The sequence below is a fragment of the Phocoena phocoena genome, chromosome 10 (assembly GCF_963924675.1).
Source record: "Phocoena phocoena chromosome 10, mPhoPho1.1, whole genome shotgun sequence".
NCBI lineage: Eukaryota > Metazoa > Chordata > Mammalia > Artiodactyla > Phocoenidae > Phocoena > Phocoena phocoena.
The window spans coordinates 52,092,697-52,117,634 of record NC_089228.1 but is presented as its reverse complement, the minus strand read 5'-3'; the positions used below and the strand labels follow the sequence as shown (position 1 = coordinate 52,117,634).

The 24,938-nt window shown below is 43.4% G+C and overlaps 1 protein-coding gene across 1 annotated transcript in view; it reads left to right on the top strand.

Moving 5' to 3' along the window:
* CRTAP (cartilage associated protein) overlaps nt 1–24,938 on the top strand; it is a 34,675-nt gene that overhangs the window by 4,657 nt on the left and 5,080 nt on the right. The window contains exons 2-6 of the mRNA XM_065885373.1: nt 1,179–1,328; nt 8,221–8,392; nt 15,887–16,015; nt 22,032–22,177; nt 23,340–23,423. Coding sequence (XP_065741445.1) covers nt 1,179–1,328; nt 8,221–8,392; nt 15,887–16,015; nt 22,032–22,177; nt 23,340–23,423 — 681 coding nt within the window. The remainder of the gene's footprint in view (nt 1–1,178; nt 1,329–8,220; nt 8,393–15,886; nt 16,016–22,031; nt 22,178–23,339; nt 23,424–24,938) is intronic.

The following is a 24,938-nucleotide window of genomic DNA, read 5'->3' as shown; positions in this document are numbered from 1 at the left end:
AATGAACTTATTTACAAAAATAATTATATACATTTTAATTATAATGTATTACATATATTACATTATATATTATATAGTGTATAAAATATATTAGTACACATATATCCATGAAATAGTAAAGTTACATGTCAACATGTCTATCTGCAAGTATTCACCTGTAGACCCATGTATATGATGTGTGGGTGTGTATCTGTATATATAGATAGAGAAGAGAGAGAGGAAATGAATCCATTTGGTACAGGTTGGGTCAGTTACTTGAAATAAACAGGTCATAAGGAGGCATGTCCCCCCACCAAAAAAAAAAAAAGAGGCTCTTGATCAAGGTTACGGAAATAGGGAGGGCTCACCTGCATGTCCAGTACGTAAAGGCAGGGATTCTTTCCCTGTTTTGCTCATTGTTACAGACCCATTTCCTAGAACAGTGCCTGGCGTGTAGGAGGCTTGCAACAAATATTTGCTGAGTGAATGGATGAGTAAGTGAGGAGGTGGTGGGAATCACTGAGAACAGTGAAGCCGAGATTCTGTGAGAGACTCTGGAAAGTATTGATACATCTGTCAAGGTTCTGGCAGAAAAGATGTGATATAGTCATACTGGGTAGTTGGAGGAACTTTTAATAAAGCAGGTATTTACAAGGGCTAGTGATAGTGAGGTGTGACACTCCCCCACCCAGGCCAGAAGGGGCAAGGGAGAGACCAATTGCTGGAAGCCAGAAGGAGAGATACCGGAAGGAGAGGCCCCCTTTGAGAGGGGCTGTGACCTTCAGTCAAGGGAGCGACCTTGCAGGGAGGGAACCAGGACACTAACAGCCCAGGCTTATTCTCTTCCCTTCCTTCAGTCTCCTGTTGGGTTCCTGTTGGAGCTCCTCATTGATGAACCCACTGGAAGCTAGGGGGCAAGGGAGTCCGCTGTGACAGCCTGTACACCAGCCTCCTGTGCAGGGCAGGGTAAGGTGGAGACTGCAGGGCGTAGATCAGGACAGGCACACGAAGGCCATCTACTCACCTGCAGCAAATGAACACTCTTCCAGAGTGGCTGGACCAGGTCTTGCTGGGTCTTGGAAATCACTGAACCCTTAGCTTCCAACATTGTGTAGAAACACAAAGTTGCCGAAGGACTGAACAGACGTTCACGCTCACCACCCACTGAGTAGCTTTTCTCTTTCTTCTTTGTACTTTAGGCAAATAATCTTCCAAAAGCCATCGCAGCTGCTCACACCTTTCTACTGAAGCATCCTGATGATGAAATGATGAAGAGAAACATGGCTTATTATAAGAGCCTGCCCGATGCTGAGGACTACATTAAAGACTTGGAAACCAAGTTGTATGAGGTATATTTGCATTTTTACACAGTGGTTATTTGCAATGCGAGCTGTCAAAGAAGCGTATCTCAGTGAACATCTATTGACATCAAAGGACTGCTAGTGATTTTTGATGACATTTAGTGAATATTATGACAATAGAAATGATTGCCTTTTTAACACCTAGTTGATCCATTTAAGAATGCAGTTTTACTTTCCATGATGATTTTAAAGCCACTTTCTTTTTAAATGCTACATTTTAGAAATATGGTCATGTGATGGTAGAATAAGATGGTAGAATAAAGACATGTCTTGGAAATCATCTGAAAATGACCAAGAATAGGAGAAACAGAAATATAATTCTCCATTTCTGATGAAGCTAGGAAACATATATATTAATACACACACACAACTTTATATCTTAAGTTGGAAAGGAAATAGAGGCGCTAGGAGGACTGACTTGACAGATTGGAGGCTACTTAAGTCTGCATCTGCAGAGCGGAATTCTGATGAGAATGAATGAGGATAATAAGAAGAGGAAGAATCTGAGCCCTTTGAGCACTTACTGTTGTCCGGCCCTGTGGAGCTCGGGCTCTGGGGGTGTGGGTACTGACTCCAGGGTTTCCTATCGTGGGACCAGATCTCAAGCTCACTTTTTCACTGGTGGTGACCCTCAAACATAGTGGGCGAAGTCTCTTTCCTGGAGCCCTTCAGTTTTCTAGGGAAGGATTCTCCAGCCTCATGCAGGGCTGGTGGGGTGTCCGTGCTTCTCTACTGGTGTCTGAGAGCCAGTCTCGGGAGAGGGATGGGGGTCTCACAGCTGAGTCTGAGACCTTACCTGCTTCCTGGTTTTCAGCCCATGCCTCGACTCAGCTCTGCTATGCCTGCTCCCTGGCCCCTCAGCCTTTATGGGTAGAGTCTCTAGAATAGACCACCAATCTCTGGCAAGGAGTGGCTTTGGGAGGTGTGGACCTTAGGTGAGCAGGTGGGCGCTGGTGGGCGAACCCAGGGTTCCAACAGCTCTTTCAGACTTTCAGCCCTGCTTTCTTTCCCATGCCTTGTGCCAGCCTCCGTGGTCCCTGGTGCCTGCAGGTGCCTACGAGTGTGTAGCTCACCTGCTCTGAGGTCCCTCCTCTCTGATAATTTGGTTTTTTGTCTTTCCAAAAGCTGTTGAAATCTCTTGTCTGCTGCTTGCTCCTTTCCAGTTCTCCCATAAAAGGACTGAAGTCTTTTTACTTTCTTTCCTGTCATTTTTGGGGTAGGGTTTGGGGAGCAGAATGCACTGTGCTTTACTGCAAGCAGCTGCACCCTTCTTGCCCTCTTTGGAGTCCTGCTGGGTGTGGCGGGCTGCCCCCTCCCCACCATCCCCACCGTGCCCAGGGGCTTCCTCTCTCTGCAGGGCTTTCTTGCTGCTGCCACGCTGCCATTTCTGCAGAGCCAGCGGCCTGGTGTTGCTGCTCTTGTACCCAATCTCCAGACAAAGCCCCTTCAGCTCTCTGCCTGTCTTGTTTCCAGGAGATGCTGCCTGCCCAGGAGGTATAAGGAGACCCACCTTCTTAACCTGAGGCCTTTAGTTGGGTGAAAATTTCAGGTCCCAGGGGTGACCCTCAAATACCCGCATACCAGAGCAACTGAAAACAAAACTACAAATGGAGAGCCCCATGCGTATTTCAAGACCTGTCTTGGCCCCTCCAATTTGGCAGGTTTCCGCATGCATCCAAGATCTCCACTTATTTCTTGTGAAACCAGGCTGCTTCCTCAGCCCTAATTATTTCTTTTACCTGCTCCAGGCAACAGTTAGCAGAAATTCCTTGACATTTCCAGTCTCTGGCACGCGGCTGCCCTCTCCAGGAACTTGTACTGATGTGTGGCACTCCTAGTTCATACTTCACTGTTAGGGGGAGGGGTATCTGACACTTGCTTAAGCTTTATCTTTTCCTTGAATCGATGTAAAACTTATTTACTAATTTTAAGTGTGTAATTCGATGAGTTTTGTCAAAGGTACCACCACAATCATGATGTAGAATATTTTCTTCTCCCCTAAAAAGTTCCCTCATAACCCTGTGCAATCCAGGCTTTGCCCTACCCCCGACTCCTGGCAGCCACTGCTCTGGTTTCTGTCACTAGAGTTTTCTCTTTTTCCTTTATTCAAACTTGATTTTATTATCAAGTGCCTGTTACTTTTTTTTTTAATTAAGATAAGACACACAATACTAAACAGTGATTTGAAAATAATCTGAATGAAAGAAAGAACATGGTATATCTCTCCATCAGTTTGTGTCGTCTTTGCTTTCTTTCATCAGTGTCTTATAGTTTTCTGAGTACAGGTGTTTTACCTCTTTAGGTAGGTTTATTCCTAGGTATTTTATTCTTTTTATTGCAGTGGTGAATGGGATTGTTTCCTTAGTTTCTCTTTCTGATTTTTCATCATTAGTGTATAGGTATGCAAGAGACTTCTGTGCATTAATTTTGTATCCTGCAACTTTACCAGATTCATTGATTAGCTCTAGTAGTTTTCTGGTGGCATCTTTAGGATTCTCTATGTATAGTATCATGTCATCTGCAAAGAGTGACAGTTTTACTTCTTCTTTTCCACTTCGTATTCCTTTTATTTCTTTTTCTTCTCTGATTGCCGTGGCTAGGACTTCCAAAACAATGTTGAATAATAGTGGCGAGAGTGGAATCTTGTCTTGTTCCTAATCTTAGAGGAAATGCTTTCAGTTTTTCACCATTGAGTGATGTTTGCTGTGGGTTTGTCATATATGGCCTTTATTATGTTGAGGTAGGTTCCCTCTATGCCCACTTTCTGGAGAGTTTTTATCATAAATTGGTGTTGAATTTTGTCAAAAGCTTTTTCTGCATCTATTGAGATGATCATATGGTTTTTATTCTTCAGTTTGTTAATATGGTTTATCACATTGATTGATTTGCATATATTGAAGAATCCTTGCATCCCTGGGATAAATCCCACTTGATCATGGTACAATCCTTTTTTTTTTTTTTTTTTTGTGGTACGCGGGTCTCTCACTGTTGTGGCCTCTCCCGTTGCGGAGCACAGGCTCCGGACATGCAGGCTCAGCGGCCATGGCTCACGGGCCCAGCCGCTCCGCGGCATGTTGGATCTTCCTGGACTGGGGCACGAACCTGTGTCCCCTGCATCGGCAGGCGAACTCTCAACCACTGCGCCACCAGGGAAGCCCGGTATGATCCTTTTAATGTGTTGTTGGATTCTGTCTGCTAGTGTTTTGTTGGGGATTTTTGCACCTGTATTCATCAGTGATATTGGTCTGTAATTTTCTTTTTTTGTAGTATCTTTGTCTGGTTTTTGTATCAGGGTGATGGTGGCCTCGTGAAATGAGTTTGGGAGTGTTCCTTCCTCTGCAATATTTTGGAAGAGTTTGAGAAGGATGAGGTGTTAGCTCTTCTCTAAATGTTTGATAGAATTCACCTGTGAAGCCACCTGGTCCTGGACTTTTGTTTGTTTGAAGAGTTTTAATCACAATTTCAATTTCATTACTTGTGATTGGTCTGTTTGTATTTTCTGTTTCTTCCTGGTTCAGTCTTGGAAGGTTATATCTTTTTAAGAATTTGTCCATTTCTTCCAGCTTGTCTATTTTATTGGCATAGAGTTGCTTGTAGTAGTCTCTTATGATGCTTTGTATTTCTGTGGTGTCCATTGTAACTTCTCCTGTTTCATTTCTAATTTTATTGATTTGAGTCCTCTCCCTCTTTTTCTTGATGAGTCTGGCTAAAGGTTTATCAATCTCATTTATCTTCTCAAAGAATCACCTTTTAGTTTTATTGATCTTTGCTATTGTTTTCTTGGTTTCTATTTCATTTATTTCTGCTCTGATCTTTATGATTTCCTTCCTTCAGCTAACTTTGGGTTTTGTTTGTTCTTCTTTCTCTAGTTCCTTTAGGTATAAGGTTAGATTGTTTATTTGAGATTTTTCATGCTTCTTAAGGTAGGATTGTATTGCTAGAAACATTCCATAGGTTTTAGATCGTTGTGTTTTCGTTGTCATTTGTCTCTAGGTATTTTTTGATTTCCTCTTTGATTTCTTCAGTGATCTCTTGGTTATTTAGTAACATACTGTTTAGCCTCCATGTGTTTGTGTTTTTTACATTTTTTTCCCCTGTAATTTTTTCTAATCTCATAGCATTGTGGTTGGAAAAGATCCTTGATATGATTTCAATTTTCTTAAATTTACTGAGGCTTGATGTGTGACCCAAGATGTGATCTATCCTGGAGAATGTCCCATGTGCACTTGAGAAGAAAGTGTAATCTGCTGTTTTTGGATGGAATGTCCTATAAGTATCAATTAAATCTATCTGGTCTATTGTGTCATTTAAAGCTTGTGTTTCCTTATTAATTTTCTCTCTGGATGATCTGTCCACTGGTGTAAGTGAGGTGTTAAAGTCCCCAACAATTATTGTGTTACTGTTGATTTCCTCTTTTATAGCTGTTAGCATTTGCCTTATGTGTTGAGGTGCTCCTATGTTGGGTGCATATATATTTATAATTGTTATATCTTCTTCTTGGATTGATCCCTTGATCATTATGTAGTGTCCTTCCTTGTCTCTTGTAACATTCTTTATTTTAAAGTCTATTTTATCTGATATGAGTATTGCTACTCCAGCTTTCTTTTGACTTCCAGTTGCATGGAATATCTTTTTCCATCCCCTCACTTTCAGTCTGTATGTGTCCTTAGGTCTGAAGTGGGTCTCTTATAGACAGCATATATATGGGTCTTGTTTTTGTATCCATTCAGCGAGCCTTTGTCTTTTGATTGGAGCATTTAATCCAGTCACATTTAAGGTAATTATCAATATGTATGTTCCTATTACCATTTTCTTAATTGTTTTGGGTTTGTTTTCATAGGGCCTTTTCTTCTCTTGTGTTTCCCACTTAGAGAAGTTCCTTTAGCATTTGTTGTAGAGCTGGTTTGGTGGTGCTGAATTCTCTTAGCTTTCACTTGTCTGTAAAACTTCTGATTTCTCCATCGAATCTGAATGAGATCCTTGCTGGGTAGAGTAATCTTGGTTGTAGGTTCTTCCCTTTCATCACTTTAAATATATCGTGTCACTCCCTTCTGGCTTGTAGAGTTTCTGCTGAGAAATCAGCTGTTAACCTTATGGGAGTTTCCTTGAATGTTATTTGTCATTTTCACTTGCTACCTTTAATAATTTTTCTTTGTCAATTTGATTACTATGTGTCTCGGCGTGTTTCTCCTTGGGTTTATCCTGTATGAGACTCACTGTGCTTCCTGGACTTGGGTGGCTATTTCCTTTCCCATGTTAGGGAAGTTTTTGACTATAATCTCTTCAAATATTTTCTCTTGTCCTTTCTCTCTCTCTTCTCCTTCTGGGACCCCTATAATGTGAATGTTGTTGCGTTTAATGTGGTCCCAGAGGTCTCTTAGGCTGTCTTCATTTCTTTTCATTCTTTTTTCTTTATTCTGTTCTGCAGCAGTGAATTCCACCATTCTGTCTTCCAGGTCACTTATCCATTCTTCTGCCTCAGTTATTCCGCTATTGATTCCTTCTGGTGTATTTTTCATTTCAGTTATTGTATTGTTCATCTCTGTTTGTTTGTTCTTTAATTCTTCTAGGTTTTTGTTAAACATTTATGACATCTTGATCTTTGTCTCCATTCCTTTTCCGAGGTCCTGGGTCATCTTCGCTATTATTATTCTGAATTCTTTTTCTGGAATGTTGCCTATCTCCACTTCATTTAATTGTTTTTCTGAGGTTTTATCTTGTTCCTTCATCTGGTACACAGCCCTCTGCCTTTTCATTTTGTCTGTCCTTCTGTGAATGAATGTGGTTTTCGTTCTGCAGGCTGCAGGATTGTAGTTCTTCCTTCTGCTGGCTGCCCTCTGGTGGATTGTGCCTGCTAGTTTTTGAATTAAATAAAATAAGTGTACCACTGTGAACAGGGTAGAAAAATCTAGATATAGGTAAGTTACTGATTGGTTTCCTATTTATAATTAAGAGTGAGCATGGTTTCTCCAGAGCTAATGAGAGTAGGGCTTGATGATGGTCTGATTCCTTTCAGGAGGACAGATCTCTCTCCCTTCATGTCTGGACCTTCCTTGGCTTCTCTCTGCTTTCCAGAGCCTGCTTTTTGTTTGTTTGTTTGTTTTTGGTTTTTTTTAAATTGAAGTATAGTGGATGTACAGTGTTTCAGGTGTATAGCAGAGTGATTCAGTTATACATGGAATATATATATATGTATTATTTTTCAGATTCTTTCTATTATAGGTTATTACAAGCTATTGAATATAGTTCCCTGTGCTATGCAGTAGGTCCTTGTTGTTTACCTATTTTATATATAGTAGTGTGTATCTGTTAATCCCAAATTCCCAGTTTATCCCTCCCCTACCCCTTTCCCCTTTGATAACCATAAGTTTGTTTTCCTACTTTGTGAGCCTATTTCTGTTTTGTATACAAGTTCATTTGCATCATTTTTTAGATTCTACATATAAGTGATATCATATGGTATTTGTCTTTCTCTGTCTGGCTTACTTCACTTAGTATGATCATCTCTATGTCCATCTATGTTGCTGCAAATGGCATTATTTCACTCTTTTTTATGGCTGAGTAATATTCCATCTTCTTTATCCATGCAACCTGTTGATGGACACTTAGGTTGCTTCCATGTCTTGGCTATTGTAAATAGTGCTGCTATGAACATAAGGATGCATGTATCTTTTTGAATTTAGAGTTTTCTCTGGATATATGCCCAGGAATGGGGTTGCTGGGTCATATGGTAGCTCTAGTTTTAGTTTTTTGAGGACCGTCATTACGGTTCTCCATAGTGGCTGTACAAATTTACATTCCCACCGACAGTGTAGGAGGATTCCCTTTTCTCCACATCCTCTCCATCATTTATTATTTGTAGACTTTCTGATGATTCCAGAGCCTGTTCATCCGAGCCGTGCGGGGGTACAACGGTGAGAACTGGAGGACATGCATCACGGACATGGAGCTGGCCCTTCCTGACTTCTTCAAGGCCTTTTATGAGTGTCTTGCTGCCTGTGAGGGCTCCCGGGAGATCAAGGACTTCAAGGATTTCTATCTTTCCATAGCAGGTTAGTGGTGGGTTGTGTCCTCGACATAAATGGCATAGCTGCCCCTGTGGGTTCTACATGCCTTCTAGGTACTTGAGTGGCCTCTGAGGAACTTTTGAGCTTAAATAAGAAAGGGTAACTGGGGTGGCTGACATATGTATGGATCAGCCTCTGGTTTGGCGGGAGCTTCTGGAGAAACAGTGAGTATGGTGTCTAGATACAGGCCAGCAGAGAAGGTCTGTCTAATCAACCCTACTTGATTACAGATTCCCACAGGCTTTTGGAAAAATTAAAATGGGCCCCAAAGCAACTCATGCCTCACCTTAGGGAGATAACTTTGATGATGGCAATTTTTCAGCACACATCAAGATAAAATGAAGAGTATAATGAACCTCTAATTAGTCATCACTAAGATAACTTTTGGGAAAAAAATTTTCTGACTATAAAATAATTCATGCTTATTATAGGAAGTCTAGACAACACAGGAAAGAATGAAGAAAATTGAGGACTTCCCTGGCAGTCCAGTGGTTAAGACTCTGTGCTTCCACTGCAGGGGTCGTGGGTTCGATCCCTGGTCCGGAAACTAAGATTCCCACATGCTTCACGGTGCAGCCAAAAAAAAAGAAAGAAAAACAACTGAAAACACATAAATAGCCCTAGGGTGTCTCCTTAACCAGTAGTGGGCAGCAATGCTCCAGAGAATGGGAAATGGCCAAGAGATGTCCCTAAGTGGTTTGGGAACACGGATGCTCAAACTGCACCTTGCAGGAAGGGGACCCAGGTCAGATAGGTCTGAGATTGGCCTGAGCACCGTCTGCCTCTTGGAGTCTCTGTGCCCTGTGATGGTTAATGGCTCTCAGAAACCCTGGGGTAGGCAGCTCTTTTACAGTTATTGAATCCAGGATGGTTTTCGTTTTTGTTTTTTATTTATTAATTTATTTTTGGCTGTGTTGGGTCTTCGTTTCTGTGTGAGGGCTTTCTCCAGTTGTGGTGAGCGGGGGCCACTCTTCATCATGGTGTGCGGGCCTCTCACTATTGCGGCCTCTCTTGTTGTGGAGCACAGGCTCCAGATGCGCAGGCTCAGTAGTTGTGGCTCACGGGCCTAGTTGCTCTGCAGCATGTGGGATCTTCCCAGACCCGGGCTCCAACCTGTGTCCCCTGCATTGGCAGGCAGATTCTCAACCACTGCACCACCAGGGAAGCCCTGTTTTTGCTTTTTAATCACTGTTTTGCTCATGGATCTCTTTTTCCACAGAGTACCTTTATTTTTCTTAACAAAAACCTTTTTATTGTGGAAAATTTCAAACATATACTAAGAATAGAAGAGTGTAAAGAAACCCCATGTCACCATGATGCAGCTTCACTATTGTCAACTCAGGGTCAACTGGGTGTCATCTAATTCCCACCCACTTAACCTCTTATATTATTATTTTAAAATTTTATTTATTTATTTATTTGGCTGTGCCAGGTCTTAGTTGTGGCATGTGGGATCTTCGCTGCAGCATGCGGGATTTAGTTCCCTGACCAGGGATCGAATCCGGTGCACCTGCATCAGGAGCTCGGAGTCTTAACCGCTGGACCACCAGGGAAATCCCTCATGTTATTTTGAAGCAAATCCCAGATGTTGTTATCACTTCATTTGTAATGTTTCAGTAGGTACCTCCAAAAGATAAGAACTCTTTTTTTTTTCAACCACTGAACCATCACACCTAAAAGAATTTTAACAACAGTTCCTTGATCTCATCATCAAATATCCAGTGTCCCAGTCATCTCAGAAATGTCATAAATGTGTGTTCCTTAAATTTATAATTTGTTGGGTTTTTTGTGTGTTTTCTTTTTGGCCCCACTGCGCAACTTGTGGGATCTTAGTTACCCGACCAGGGATTGAACCCGGGCCCCCAGCAGTGAAAGTATGGAGTCCTAACCACTGCCAGGGAATTCCCAATTTATTGGTTTGAATCATGTTCAAAATAAGTTCCACACATTGCATTTGGTTATCTTCTTAAACTTTTATTTTGAACAAAACTTTACTATTTTAACCGTGTGTAAGTGTACAGTTCCATGGCAGTAAGTATATTCACATTGTCGTGTAGCCATCACCACCATCCATCTCCAGAACTTTTTCATCTTCCCAAACTGAAACTCTGTACCCATTAAACACTAACTCTCCATCTTCCTCCTTCCCAGTCCCTAGCAACCACCATTTTTCTTTCTGTGTCTATGAATTTGATTACTCTGGGTACCTCATATAAGCAGAATCATACAGTATTAGTCCTCTTATGACTGGCCTATTTCACTTAGCATAATGTCCTCAAGCTTCATCCATATTCTAGCAAATTGGTTATCTTTTATTTTTTTAATTTTTTAAAAATTATTTATTTATTTATTTTTGGCTGTGTTGGGTCTTCGTTGCTTCGTGTGGGCTTTCTCTAGTTGCAGCGAGCGGGGGCTACTCTTCGTTGCAGTGCACGGGCTTCTCATCGCAGTGGCTCCTCTTGCTGAGGAGCATGGGCTCTAGGCATGCAGGCTTCAGTAGTTGTGGCACACGGGCTCAGTTGCTCCGTGGCATGTGGGATCTTCCTGGACCAGGGCTCAAACCCATTTCCCATGCGTTGGCAGGTGGATTCTTAACCTCTGTGCCACCAGGGAAGCCCCTGGTTATCTTTTAAATCTCTTAATCTATAAATCCTCCCACCATTTCTTTTTTCTCTCCTTGTTATTGCAGAAACTGTGTTATTTGTCCTATAGAGATTCCCACAGTCTGGATTTTGCTGGTTGTATCCCATAGTTCTCTGTCCTCTGTATTTTTTTTTTTTTTTAAGCCCAATTTTTTTTTTTTTTAACCCCTCCACACGGCTTGGGGAATCTTAGTTCCCTGACCTGGGATTGAACCCACGCCCTCAGCAGTGAAAGTGAGGAGTCCTAACCACTGAACCACCGGGGAATTCCCTCTTTCACTTTTTTTTTTTTTTTTTTTTTAAATTAATTCATTTATTTATTTATATTTTTGGCTGTGTAGGGTCTTCGTTTCTGTGCGAGGGCTTTCTCTAGTTGCGGCGAGCGGGGGCCACTCTTCATCGCCGTGCACGGGCCTCTCACTGTCGTGGCCTCTCTTGTTGCGGAGCACAGGCTCCAGACACACAGGCTCAGTAGTTGTGGCTCACGGGCCCAGTCGCTCCGTGGCATGTGGGATCTTCCCAGACCAGGGCTCGAACCCGTGTCCCCTGCATTGGCAGGCAGATTCTCAACCACTGTGTCACCAGGGAAGCCCTCACTTTTTATTTGTATACTTTTTTCTTACAGTGAAAATCTTACATCTCTATAACTTAGAATATTTATTTATTTGCTTTTCTTACAATGAACATAATATGGTCTCAAATGTATCACACCAATATAAATATTAACAATAAAACTTCTGGGGACTTCCCTAGTGGCTCAGTGGGTAGGACTCCGCGCTCCCAATGCAGGGGGCCCGGGTTTGATCCCTGGCCGGGGAACTAGATCCCACATGCATGCCACAACGAAGATTCCACATACCACAACTAAGACCCAGCACAGCCTAAATAAATAAATAAATATATTTAAAAAAAAAAAAAAAAAAAACAATAAAACTTCTGAGTGACATTTGTGATGTCTTTGAAGTTCTTTTAGTCCTTAGATCTGTGCCGTCCAGCATGGTAGCCACCAGCTGATCATGGCTGCTGAACACTTGAATGGTGACTGGTCCAATCTGAGACGTGCTCTGAGTATAATGTAGATACTGGATTTTGCAGAATTAGTACAAAAAAAAGGATAATGAATATCTCATTAGTAATTTTTTATATTGATTACGTGTTGAAATGATAATATTTTGGACATTTCTGGGTTAAAAATATGTTATTAATATTAATGTCACTTGTTTCTTTTTAGTTTTTTTTTTAATGTTGCACTAGAAAATTAACAATTACATATGTGGCTCACATTGTATTTCTATTAGACTGTGCTTCCTTACACTATATCCCACTAAGAATATTCAGTTACTGTGATCTGTGCTTTTCTCTGTGTGGTACCAATTGGATATACATCTAGGTTTATTTTAGTGTGTTTTCAATCTGGAGGCTTGCTTGATTTTTCCTTTTTATTGTTTAGTTTTTTTTGAATATATAGAATATTCATCTGTTTGAGTGAAAACTATTTTAAAAAGTCACACTCAGAGAAGTCTTGCTTCCATCCACATCTCTCCTATTCATCTCACTCACCCCCAAAGGTAACCTTTCTTTATTCGTTTCTTTGATATACCTTAGATAGATAGATATTTAGGGATTTTTTTAGTTTTATTTTAAAATACAGTTGACCCTTGAACACTGGAAAGCACCTTAACCAAATCCTTAAAAATTAATGTCACCAGGACTTCCCTGGTGGTCCAGTGGTTTAGAATCCACCTTCCACTGCAGGTGATGCGGGTTCGATCCCTGGTCAGGGAGATAAGATCCCACATGCCGCAGGGCAGCTAAGCCTGTGAAGGGCACTGACCCTCAGTGCTGATGAAGATCCGAGTATGACTTAATAGTTTGTCCACCATGTCCTTTGTTCCTCTGTATCCATAATTCCTCCGAATTCATGGTTCTACATCCAGGGATTCAACCAACCAAGAATCGTATGGTACAGTAGTATTTACCATTGAAAAAAATCTGCATGTAAGTGGACCTATGCAGTTCAAACCCGTGTTGTTCAAGGGTCAACTGTAATTTCAAAACTGTAGAGAAGTTACAAAAGTAGTACAAAGAACTCTCACATACTCCTTACCCATATTCACCAAGTTTTGATCTTGTGCACATTTACTATCATTCTCTCTGTATGTGTGTGTATATAGTTATTTTTATTGCAGGACATTTTGAGAGCAGGTTGCGGACATCACGACGCTTTACCCTATAATCTTTCAGTGTATTTCCTAAGAACAATATTCTCTACATATCCACAGGATAGTTATCAAATTCAGGCAACTTAACATCGATACGATACTTTTGTTGGCCGTATGGCATGTGGAATCTTAGTTCCCCGACCAGGGATCGAACCCGGTCACCCTGCAGTGGAAGCTCGGAGTCCTAACCACTGGACTGCCAGGGAAGTCCCAACATCAATACAATACTTTTATCCAATCTACAGTCCATATTCCAATTTTGTCAATTGTCACAATAATGTCCTTGCTAGCAACTTTTTTCCCTGGTTCAAGATCTTGTCCAGGATCACATTTCCTATTTATTTGTCATATTTCTTTTTTGTTTTGGTGGCTTCAGGTCTTAGTTGTAGCACATGGGATCTTCGTTAAGGAATGCGGGATCTTTTCTTGTGGAGCGGGCTCTTTGTTGTGGCACGCGGGCTTCTCTCTAGTTGTGGCGTGAGGGTTTTCCCCTCTCTAGTTGTGGCACCCGGGCTCTAGAGCATCTAGTTGCAGCACACGGGCTCTCTCGTTGAGGTGCACGAGCTCAGTAGTTGTGGCTCACGGGCTTAGTTGCCCCGCGGCACGTGAGATCTTACTTCCCCTACCAGGGATCAAACCCGCGTCCCCTGCATTGGAAGGCGGATTTTTTACCATTGGACCACCAGGGAAGTGGTGACGCTAAATTTTAAACATTTGGTTGAGGTGCTTTCCAGTTTCTCCACAATATAATTACTGTTTTTCCTTTTTAAATTAATAATTTGTGGACAGGTGCTTCCAGACTAGGACAACTTGCTGTCCATCAAACTCTGCCCCCCTCCCCACCCTACCCCCACTGATTTAGCACACTGTTGAGAATTCTTGCCTGAAGCATTTTTTTCTATAAAGGTTGTGTGAATATCAAACTACTTTCCCTAGGGATTTCCCTGGTGGTCCAGTGGTTAAGACTTTGCACTTCCACTGCACTGGGCAGGGGTTTGATCCCTGATTGGGGAACTAAGATCCCACATGCTGTGCAATGCAGGCAAAAAAAAAAAAAGAAAAAGAAAAAAAAACTACTTTCCCTTTATTTATTTATTTATTTTGCGGTACGCGGGCCTCTCACTGTTGTGGCCTCTCCCGTTGCGGAGCATAGGCTCCGGACGCGCAGGCTCAGCGGCCATGGCTTACGGGCCCAGCCGCTCCGCGGCACGTGGGATCTTCCCGGACCGGGACCGTGTCCCCTGCATCGACAGGCGGACTCTCAACCACTTCGCCACCAGGGAAGCCCAACTTTCCCTTTATATTTGTGTCTGCTTCTTTCATACAGAATAGGTACCATACGTTAAACACTATTCTATGTTATGCTTTTTCCACTTAACAATATATCCTAACTAGTGCGTAGAGATTGTGTCATTCTTTTTATTACTGCCAAGTGCTCCACGGAGGGTTGGGGGAGTGATGTACTCCAGTTTATTCAACTATCTGATAGATATTTGGGCTGTTCCAATCTTTTGCTATTACATCTAATACTGCAATGGGGAATTTTAGTGGGTTGTTGTTGTTTGCTAAGTATGAAAGTGTGTTTGCAAAGTCAACATCAGTGGGATTGATAGTTCAGAATAAAGGTTTACATAAATTATTTGGTATTTTAAGGTACCATTTTGCATTCCTACCAGTAACGTGGGAGAGTGCCTGTTCCTTCAGTCTTGCTAGCAAAATGTGTATCATCATGCTGGAGTCTTTAGCTTCTGGCTGAATGAAAGGAGAAAAGGGAGGGGCCAAGGGGCACCTGGAAGGTTGTTAGGGACCAGCCCCAGAAGTAGTATTCATCAGCTGTTACTGCCCACATTTCATGGCTCACTTAGTCACATGGCCCCAACCTAACTGCAAAGGAGGCTGGGAAATGTAGTCTTTGACATCTTTCTATGTGACTGTATTTAGGTATTTTTAAAATTTTATTTTATTTTATTTATTTATTTGGCTGCACCAGGTCTTAGTTGCGGCACTTGGGATCTTTAGTTGTGGCATGAGAACTCTTAGTTGCGGCATGCCTATGGGATCTAGTTCCCTGACAAGGGATCGAACCTGTGTCCCCTGCAGTGGAAGCGCAGAGTCCTAACCACTGGACCTCCAGGGAATTACCGAGAATATGTGTATTTTAACCTTTGATAAATTGTACCAAATTGTACTCCAAAACATTTGTTCCTATTTTGCTCCTACCAACAGAACATGAGAGCATGAGTCTCACTATTCTCTTCCTATCACTGGACATCATCAGATTTTAAACATTTTGCCAATGTAATAGCTTACATTATTTTAGGTAGAATTGTATTTCTTAATTTCAAATGTGGTTAAGATCTTTTCACAGTGTTTATTAGCCCTTTTTATAATTTCTATTAACATCCTTTTGGCTATTCTTATAGTGGACATTTGTCCTTTTCTTACTGATTTTAGGAAACTTTGTGCGTGAAAGATTTTAACCCTTTATCATAAGTGTTGTGAATATTTTACTTTTATCATTTATCATTTTTACCTTGATCTTTTGGGGCAGTGGGGCAGAAGCGGCATTAAGGAAATAATGGACACACTGCCTGAAAATTTGTGTGTTCTTTCAGATCATTATGTGGAAGTTCTGGAATGCAAAATACAGTGTGAAGAGAACCTCACCCCAGTCATAGGAGGATATCCAGTCGAGAAATTTGTGGCTACCATGTATCATTATTTGCAGTTTGCTTATTATAAATGTAAGTAATCATCTTCTAGGAGATCTGAGCAAGGTGCTAAGACTTAGCTTCCACATCTGCAGAGAGTACTAACCTCCTAAGATGGTTGTGAGGATTAAATGAGTTGATAGACGTGGAATGCTTAGGAAATTCACACACTGGCACATGGCAAACTCTATATAACCGTTTTTTTGGTGGTTGCTGTTGTTGTTTCGGCCACTCTGCGTGGCATGCGTGATCTTAGTTCCCCGACCAGGGATCAAACCCATGCCCCCTTGCAGTGGAGGCGCAGAGTACTAACCAATGGACCGCCAGGCAAGTCCCTTTTTCCTTTTCTTTTTTTAAAAAATATCATTATTTCCCTTCTTCCACATCATTGGCTTTACTTTTCAGACTCTTAGAATGTCATTGCAGTTGGTCCTGCCTTGGCCTGAAATTGGAGCTTATCAATCAGAACCTTCCAAGTGGACAAAGGGGACACATGGGAGAAAGAAAGGAACTTGGAGTTCAGACTTCAGAGCCTGAATTTCCTGGCTTTCCCTCTCTCTCTGTAGCCAAGATTGCTGGGTGCCACTCGCGTGAGCAGCGTGTATCTTGGCAGTCGGTGACAAGCATGGGAAGTTACTAGGGTCATTTACCCCAGCAACAACTCTACCCTCCTGATGAAATGTCTGGGTCTGCTGGCAGGTGTCTGGCTAGCTTCCCCAAGGCTGCCCTTCAAACTCAGGGGCGGCTGGTCTTGGGGACTCAGGGATATCCTGGAGGAGTGCCAGGTGACCTTGTCTTCCACAGCCCCCCTTCCCCGCTGTGTCCATCCTGTTCTTTGTTGGGTTCCCTCTGCTTCAGCAGCCACCTAACCCGCCTACCTTTTAATCCCATCTCATCTCTCCAGGACACACTGAAAGCCTTGCCTGCTGAAGGTTAAAAAAGGGAAAAAAAGAAAAGAAAAATATTTTCCTTCTCTCCCTCTCTCTTTTTAGTTTTTAAATTAAAAATATTTAAACTTTTGCCATTAATCAAGATGGCTTCTTTGTTCCTGAAAATTCTCTGATGCTGACATTTATACCATGTTTTTCTGAGGAAGGTAACTGGCCTCTCTCAGCAGTGAACCTGATCTTAGAGCGGCCTGAACCTCATCTAAGGATGCAATGAAATGTACTGAAATGTCCCTTGGTTGGGACATTTCTGAGATCAAGAGGAGGTTGAGGTGTGTGTTTAACAGGTGTCCTTCCCAGAAGTCCCCTTTCATGGAGGGAAGGATGAGATTTTATTTGCTACTGTCACCCCAGCGTGAGCTGTCTGGTAAAGGATTATTTAGCGTAGAGGACAAGAGTCTAGTTCTATATAATGTGTGAACATGCTTTCCTATGAGGCAGCACTGAGCTCACAGCATGACGCCAGCAAATATTTATTGACCACATTCTGGTGTGGAGGGGACAGTTTTCCACCAGGCAGTGTCTTTGCTTATGAAGAGCCCTCTTTTCTAATATAAATAGCTGATTTAATGTAAGTGTTTTTTTTCAAAAAGGCTTATAAGAGAAGCTTATTGCAGTGAACCAAACATCTCAGAGACGTACAGAGAAACATCAAAAGCAAACAACGCGGGCTTCCCTGGTGGCGCAGTGGTTGGGAGTCCGCCTGCCGATGCAGGAGGACGCGGGTTCGTGCCCCGGTCCGGGAGGACCGCGTGCCGCGGAGTGGCTGGGCCCGTGGGCTGTGGCCGCTGGGCCTGCGCGTCTGGAGCCTGTGCTCCGCGGCGGGAGAGGCCGCGGTGGTGAGAGGCCCGCGTACCGCAAAAAAAAAGCAAACAACCCATCTCCATCCCCCTCCCTGCTCTCCCCCAACCCCAGTGTTAACTGTTGGCTTATATTCAGCCACACTTGGAAGGACCCTGTTTTAATGAGAATTATGAAAAAATTATGTACATGTTTTATTTAACTTCTGGAAATTTAAAAACATATATTAGGGGCTTCCCTGGTGGCGCCGTGGTTAAGAATCTGCCTGCCAATGCAGGGGACATGGGTTCAAGCCCTGGTCCGGGAAGATCCCCGGAGCAACTAAGCCTGGGCACCACAACTACTGAGCCTGCGCTCTAGAGCCCACGAGCCACGACTACAGAACCTGCGTGCCACAACTACTGAAGCCCACGTGCCTAGAGCCCGTGCTCTGCAACAAGAGAAGCCACTGCAATGATAAGCCCGCGCACCTCAATGAAAAGTAGCCCCCGGTTGACCGCAAGTAGAAAAAGCGTGTGTGCAGCAGCGAAGATCCAACACAGCCAAAAAAAAAAAAAAAAAAAAGAAAAAAGAAAAACCAAGGTAATTAATAAAAGCAACAACATATGTTGGAGAGGTTGGTATAATGATCTCTAGGGTGCCCATCACCCAGTTTCAACTTTTATCAACACATTGCTGATCTTGGATTCAGTTTACAGATGTTCTGTTGGAAGAAAATATAGCCCGTGTTTTTCTTTCATTTTCATGAGAAGCTGTGCTGACACTTCACTAAACTACCCCGTGAATGGACATTGAAACATGGATCTTCCAGCCACTAAGTAGGCTTGGTTCAGTGGGAACACGCGAGGACACTGGAGTTTAGAGGTGTTCTGGACACTTCCAGGCCCTGGAAGCTCACTGGTCAATCCTCTGAAATCCTGACTAACTCTAAAAACCAACCAGAATATCAGAAAATGTGGCAAAGACATAATGGATAAAACACCAAAACTTTCAGCTTTTCTTGCTGCTCCCCAAGAAATCTTTGCTTTCTGGATTACAGGTAAATAGTGTGAGTAAAATTTACGTCTTGAAATTGGCCTCTTGAATCCTCTTGGCCCTGTTTTGAATTCTTTTTCAATCACCTACCCCAGGACGTTTCTTGAGGACAGGTGTCATTTCCAACCCCACAGGCCTTGTGACTAGACGTGCCCATCAGCAGTGATTTAAAGTTGTTGTTATGGGAAACGGCCACAAGGCGGCAGCATTTCTTCATGCCCAACTTGGATACTTGGGTAACCGGAACCTTAGGAAAATCATGTTCCTGGGTTGTCAAGGAGGGCGTAATGTGCCAGAAGAAAGGCCCAAGGGCTTGTGTCTCATTCCTTCTTCCCCCTTACCCTTCACCCCACAGAGAAATCGCAGCCCCAGCAAAACCGCTGCACTGAGGGCGCTGTCGTCCCTGGGTGGGGCGATTCTAAGGAAGGAGGATGGAGGTGGGAACCCCACCACCAGGAGACGTGGAGACCAGGTGACTTTTCAGAGCTTCTCCAGGCCAGAGGTCCACCCTTTCTTGGGTGCACTAGGCTTGGCTTAGCTTTGGAAGGGCCCACCTGGATCTGGAGATGGCAGTCTCATCCAGAGGGGACCCGGCACTACAGGTCCAAGGGGGGCTCGTTTGATGGCATATCCTCCCCAGCTCCTTCAGCCCCACGAGAGTGCAGCCTTGGGACCCAAGCCTCCTTAGGCTTCAGGGATGTGACCCCAGCCCCAGTTACCAAGCCCTGAGGGAAATATGGCAGGTACTACTGTTTTTTAATTGAATTTTTCTTTTATACGGACTATAGTTGATTTACAATGTTGTGTTTGTTTTAGGTGTACAGCAGCTTGATTCAGTTATACAGACATATAGAGCTATTCTTTTTTGGATCTTTTTCCCATATAGGTTATTACAGAGTGTTAAGTAGAGTTCCCTGTGCTACACAGTAGGTCCTTCTTGATTATCCATTTTATATATATGAGGGTGTATCTGTTCCTCACAACTTTCTAATTCATCTCTACCCCCCCCAATTTCCCCTTTGGGAATCATAAGTTTGTTTTCTAAGTCTGTGAGTGTCTTTCTGTTTTATAAATTAGTTCATTTGTATCAATTTTTAGATTCCAACTGTAAGTGATATGATATTTGTCGTTTTCAGTCTGACTTACCTCACTTGGTATGATCATCTCTAGGTCCATCCATGTTGCTGCCAACGGCATCATTTCATTCTTTTTTATGGCTGAGTAATATTCCATTGTATAAATGTACCACATCTTCCTTTTCCGTTTGTCTGTTGATGGACATTGTGGTGGCTTCCATGTCTTGGCTGTTGTAAATAGTGGTGCAGTGAACGTTGGGGTTCCTGGGTTTTTTCGAATTCTGGTTTTCTCCAGATGTACACCCGGGAGTGGGATGGCCGGATCGTATGCTAGCTCTGTTTTTAGTTTTTTAAGGAACCTCCACACCGTTCACTGTAGTGGCTGTTCCCAATTTATATTCCCACCAACAGCATAGGAGGATTCCCTTTTCTCCACGCCGTCTCCACATTTATTGTTTGTAGATGTTTCGATGATAGCCATTCTGAATGGTGCGAGGTGATACCTCGTTGTAGTTCTGATTTGCATTTCTCAAATAATAATGATGTGGAGCATCTTTTTTTAAAATATTTATTTATTTATTTTATTTTTGGCTGTGTTGGATCTTAGTTGCAGCATGTGGGCTCTTTGTTGCGGTGTGTGGGCTTCTCCCTAGTTGTGGCAGTGTGGGCTCCAGAGTGTGTGGGCTCTGTAGTTGTGGCTCAGGGGCTTAGTTGCCCCGCGGCATGTGGGATCTTAGTTCCCCGACCGGGGATTGAACCTGCGTCCCCTTAATTGGAAGGCAGATTCTTTTTTTTAAAATAAATTTATTTATTTTAAATTTTTGTCTGTGTTGGGTCTTTGTTGCTGCGCATGGGCTTTCTCTACTTGTGGCGAGCGGGGGCTACTCTTCGTTGTGGTGTGCGGGCTTCTCATTGCAGTGGCTTCTCTTGTTGCAGAGCACGGGCTCTAGGCGCACGGGCTTCAGCAGTTGTGGTGCGGGGGCTGTAGAGTGCAGGCTCGGTAGTTGTGGCACATGGGCTTAGTTGCTCTGCAGCATGTGGGATCTTCCCAGACCAGGGCTCGAACCCATGTCCCCTGCATTGGCAGGCAGACTCTTAACCACTGCGCCACTAGGGAAGTCCTGGAAGGTGGATTCTTAACCACTGGACCAACAGGGAAGTCCCAGCGATGTGGAACATCTTTTCCAGTGCTTCTTTTTTATTTTTAAAAAGTGTGAGTGAAATTTACCTCTTGAAATTGGTTTCTTGAAAGTCGGCCTTGTTTTGAAATCTTTTTCAATCACCCCAGGACATTTCTTGAGGACGGGTGTCATTTCCAACCCCACAGGCCTTGTGACTCGGAAGTGCCCATAAACAGCGGTTTTACAGTTGTTGTTATGGGAAACTGCCACAAGGCGGCAGCATTTCTTTATGCCCAACTTGGATACTCGGGCAGTCAGAGCCTTAGGAAAGTCGTGTTCCTGGGTTGTCAAGGAGAGCGGAGTGTGCCAGAAGAAAGGCCCAAGGGCTTGTGTCTCGTTCCTTCTTCCCCCTTACCCTTCACCCCACGGAGAAATCGCAGCCCCAGCAAAACCGCTGCACTGAGGGCGCTGTCATCCCTGGGTGGGGCGATTCTAAGGAAGGAGGGTGGAGGTGGGAACCTCCCCACCAGGAGACGTGGAGACCAGGTGACTTTTCAAAACTCTTCCAGCCCAGAGGGTGGACCCCTTTTTTGGGTGAACTAGGCTTGGTTTAGCATTTGAAAGGCCTGCCTGGATCTGGAGATTATGGTTCCCATGCAGAGGGGACCAGGCACTGCAGGTCCAAGGAGGGCTCATTTGCTGGCATGTCCTCACCAGCTCCCTCAGCTTCAGGACAGTCCAGCCTTGGGACCCAAGCCTGCTTAGGTTCCAGGGCTGTGACACCAGCCCAGGTCTCCAAGGCCTGAGGGGAATATAGGTATTTCTGCATAGGTCTCTGCCTAAAGAGGAACTTCTTCTGTTTTCCAAACTGGCCTCCACGTTCCCATGGATACCCTATCTATGACCTTTTCACCCTGGGAAGATTTCTTTTGTCTTTGCAGGTATTCCGAAGGAGGGTCTGTGGAGAAGGGGCTTGTTGGTGATCTTTCTCTTTTTGAAGGTGTTATGAAATGGAGGGTGGGTCGGGAGAGGTTGGCTGATTTCCTGTTGTTGTCTCCTTTGCCTTCAGTGAACGACTTGAAGAACGCAGCCCCCTGTGCAGTCAGCTACCTGCTCTTTGACCAGGACGATAAAGTCATGAAGCAGAACCTGGTGTATTATCAGTACCACAGGGACAAGTGGGGGCTCTTGGAGGAGCATTTCCAGCCCAGACCAGTACGTGCCAGTGCACCAGCCATCGCGTTTCCTGTTCTCTTCTTCATCCCACTTTCAGGAAGCAGCTTCGCATCTTAAGAGACAGGTTATTTCAGAAAGGAAGGGAAACTCAGGTTTTTTTTGTAGCTTTTTTATCTTTTAACATTTTACATCTTTGTTCTCGCTTCTAAATCAGTAAGCACTCTACAAATTTTAAACATTACAGAAATGATTCACTTAGGAATTGAGACTGCTGCTTTTTTTTTTTTTTTGCGGTACGCGGGCCTCTCACTGCTGTGGCCTCTCCCGTTGCGGAGCACAGGCTCCGGACGCGCAGGCTCAGCGGCCATGGCTCACGGGCCCAGCCGCTCCGCGGCACGTGGGATCTTCCCGGACCGGGGCACGAACCCGTGTCCCCTGCATCAGCAGACGGACTCTCAACCACTGTGCCATCAGGGAAACCTGAGACTGCTTCTTAATCCCATATTTTCTCTTTCTCATCCTGCCCTATAGCTATGCATTTACTGTATATGCAGCATGTAACTATCAATTTTTACAAAAATGGGATCTTACCTACTGTTTTGCAACTTGCTTTGTCTTTCTAACAATTTCATCATGAACACTTCCCATGTCGCACCCATACCACCTACTTTTTTTTTTTTTTTAACAGCTCCATGGCAGGCTTGTTTATGGATGAATATCATTTAATTCCCTTGATGGATGCACTCAGCTTTGCATGTGTTCAGGGAAACCTATGGATTATATATCACTTTCAGAAGATCTTTTCTAATTTGCCCTTAACTTGTATTTTCATTGAGATTTGTGCGTGCTGTCCTGGTTTGCCATACATACATCTTCCTTCAACTTCACTGTCCAGCCAACACACACACACACACACACACACACACACACACACACACACACACTTTCATTCACTCAGGATTGGCTACTCTTTTTTTCAAATTGAGATATAATTCATATACTGTCAAATTCATGCTTTCAAAGTGCACAATTCAGTGGTCTTAGTATAGTCACAGAGCTGTGCGACCGTTACCACTATTTAATTTTAAACATTTTCATCACCCCCCGAAGAAAGCTCATACCCTTTCCCCACCTGCCACCAGCCCAGTTCTCCCCTTAAAAGGTTGGTCATATAAACTGTTCTCTGTTTGTGTCTGAACAGGAAGCAGTTCAGTTCTTCAACGTGACGACACTCCAGAAAGAGCTACATGACTTTGCTAAGGAAAACATAATGGATGATGATGAGGTAAGTTTTCCTGTTTAGCACACGTCTGGCTAAGAGAAAATATTACTCACAGCTTTGTTAAAAATCATTGGAAGGCCGAGTCGCCCCTGAAAGGAGAAACAGAAGGGGCCTTGGGAAACAGAGTTTCTGTGGGCGTTTTTATGTGTCAGAGCACTGGCCTGGGCAAGAAGGGTTTTCTAGGAAACCCAGGCTGAAGCACCACGTTTCCTGACAGAGTACAGAGCCATCCTCCAGGAACCCATCCCAGGAGCCATCCAAGCATCTTTTTTTTTTTTCTTTTCCTGCACCGTGTGGCATCAAGCATCATTTTTTAACATTATAAAAACACACTGAATTTTAGCACTCTGAAGACACTGGGAAGCCCACATTCCAATTTTTCTGTCAGTTTGTTTTGTTTTGTTTTCTGTATATTAGGCATTTTATCCTTCTCTGGGGTCGCTTGAAATTCCTGATTAAGTCTTACTTAGCTGACTTCTTTATTGACGGTGGAGACTCTGCTGGTTATGGAGCCGTCATTCTGTGGTGGGGCAGCCTAGTCACAGAAAGGCCATCATTAGGGGTAGCGTTTAGAGAGATGCGTTTGGAACAAACCATCAAACTCTTTCTAAGACAGCTGTGGACTTGCCAGCCATCGGAGCTGGGAGAGAGCTGCGGGTTTGTTCTCGTCTGACCCCTCACTTTACAGCTGAGGAGCTTGGACAGGAAGGTTCCGGGAGCTGCTAGGCCAGACCCGGCAGCCCTGAGCCTCCATGTCTGCTCTTTCCACTGCCCCAGTTTTCAGTGAAGCACCTGTAAATAAGACATCATTGTGGAGTTTGTTTTCTATGCATGAATTTGCATGAGATGGATCGACCACTAGCATGCATTTAGCTCCCCTGAGCCTCAGTACTTCATCTGTAAAATGGGGCTAATAACATTGACCTCACAGGGTCGGAAGAATGAAATACCACTTTGCACATCGAAGTGCTTTACAAACTAGGAAGTGACCCATGTGCCATATGTCTTGGCTTGAGTTCTCTTGAAGCAGAGCCTGTGATATGACTACAAGGATGCTGAAAAGGAAGGAATGCTGACCAGACACAAACAAGGTTGACCGCTATGGTTTGTAAAGTGGAGAAAAATATATTTATTTACTTATTTATTGGCTGCACAGCACGACATGCGGGATCTTAGTTCCCTGACCAGGGATCGAACCCACGTCCCAGGCAGTGGAAGCATGGAGTCTTAACCACTGGACCGCCAGGGAATTCCTGAGAAAAAAGTATTTAGGAAAAACGGGACAGTAGAGTTCCTGATTATCTAGAGGCAAGCTACTATTGATATTTTGGTATTTATGTCTCCAGTTTTTTCTATATATTTCCAATATATATTCACTATAAACTTGACTGTAATTATATATCATGGCTTTTCCATTGTAACACTGTAGTTTGAGCAATTTCCCTGGTTATGTTTTTCTAGAACAGTTTGATTGAGATATTCTTCACATATTGTACAGTTCTCCTTTCTAAAGTATAC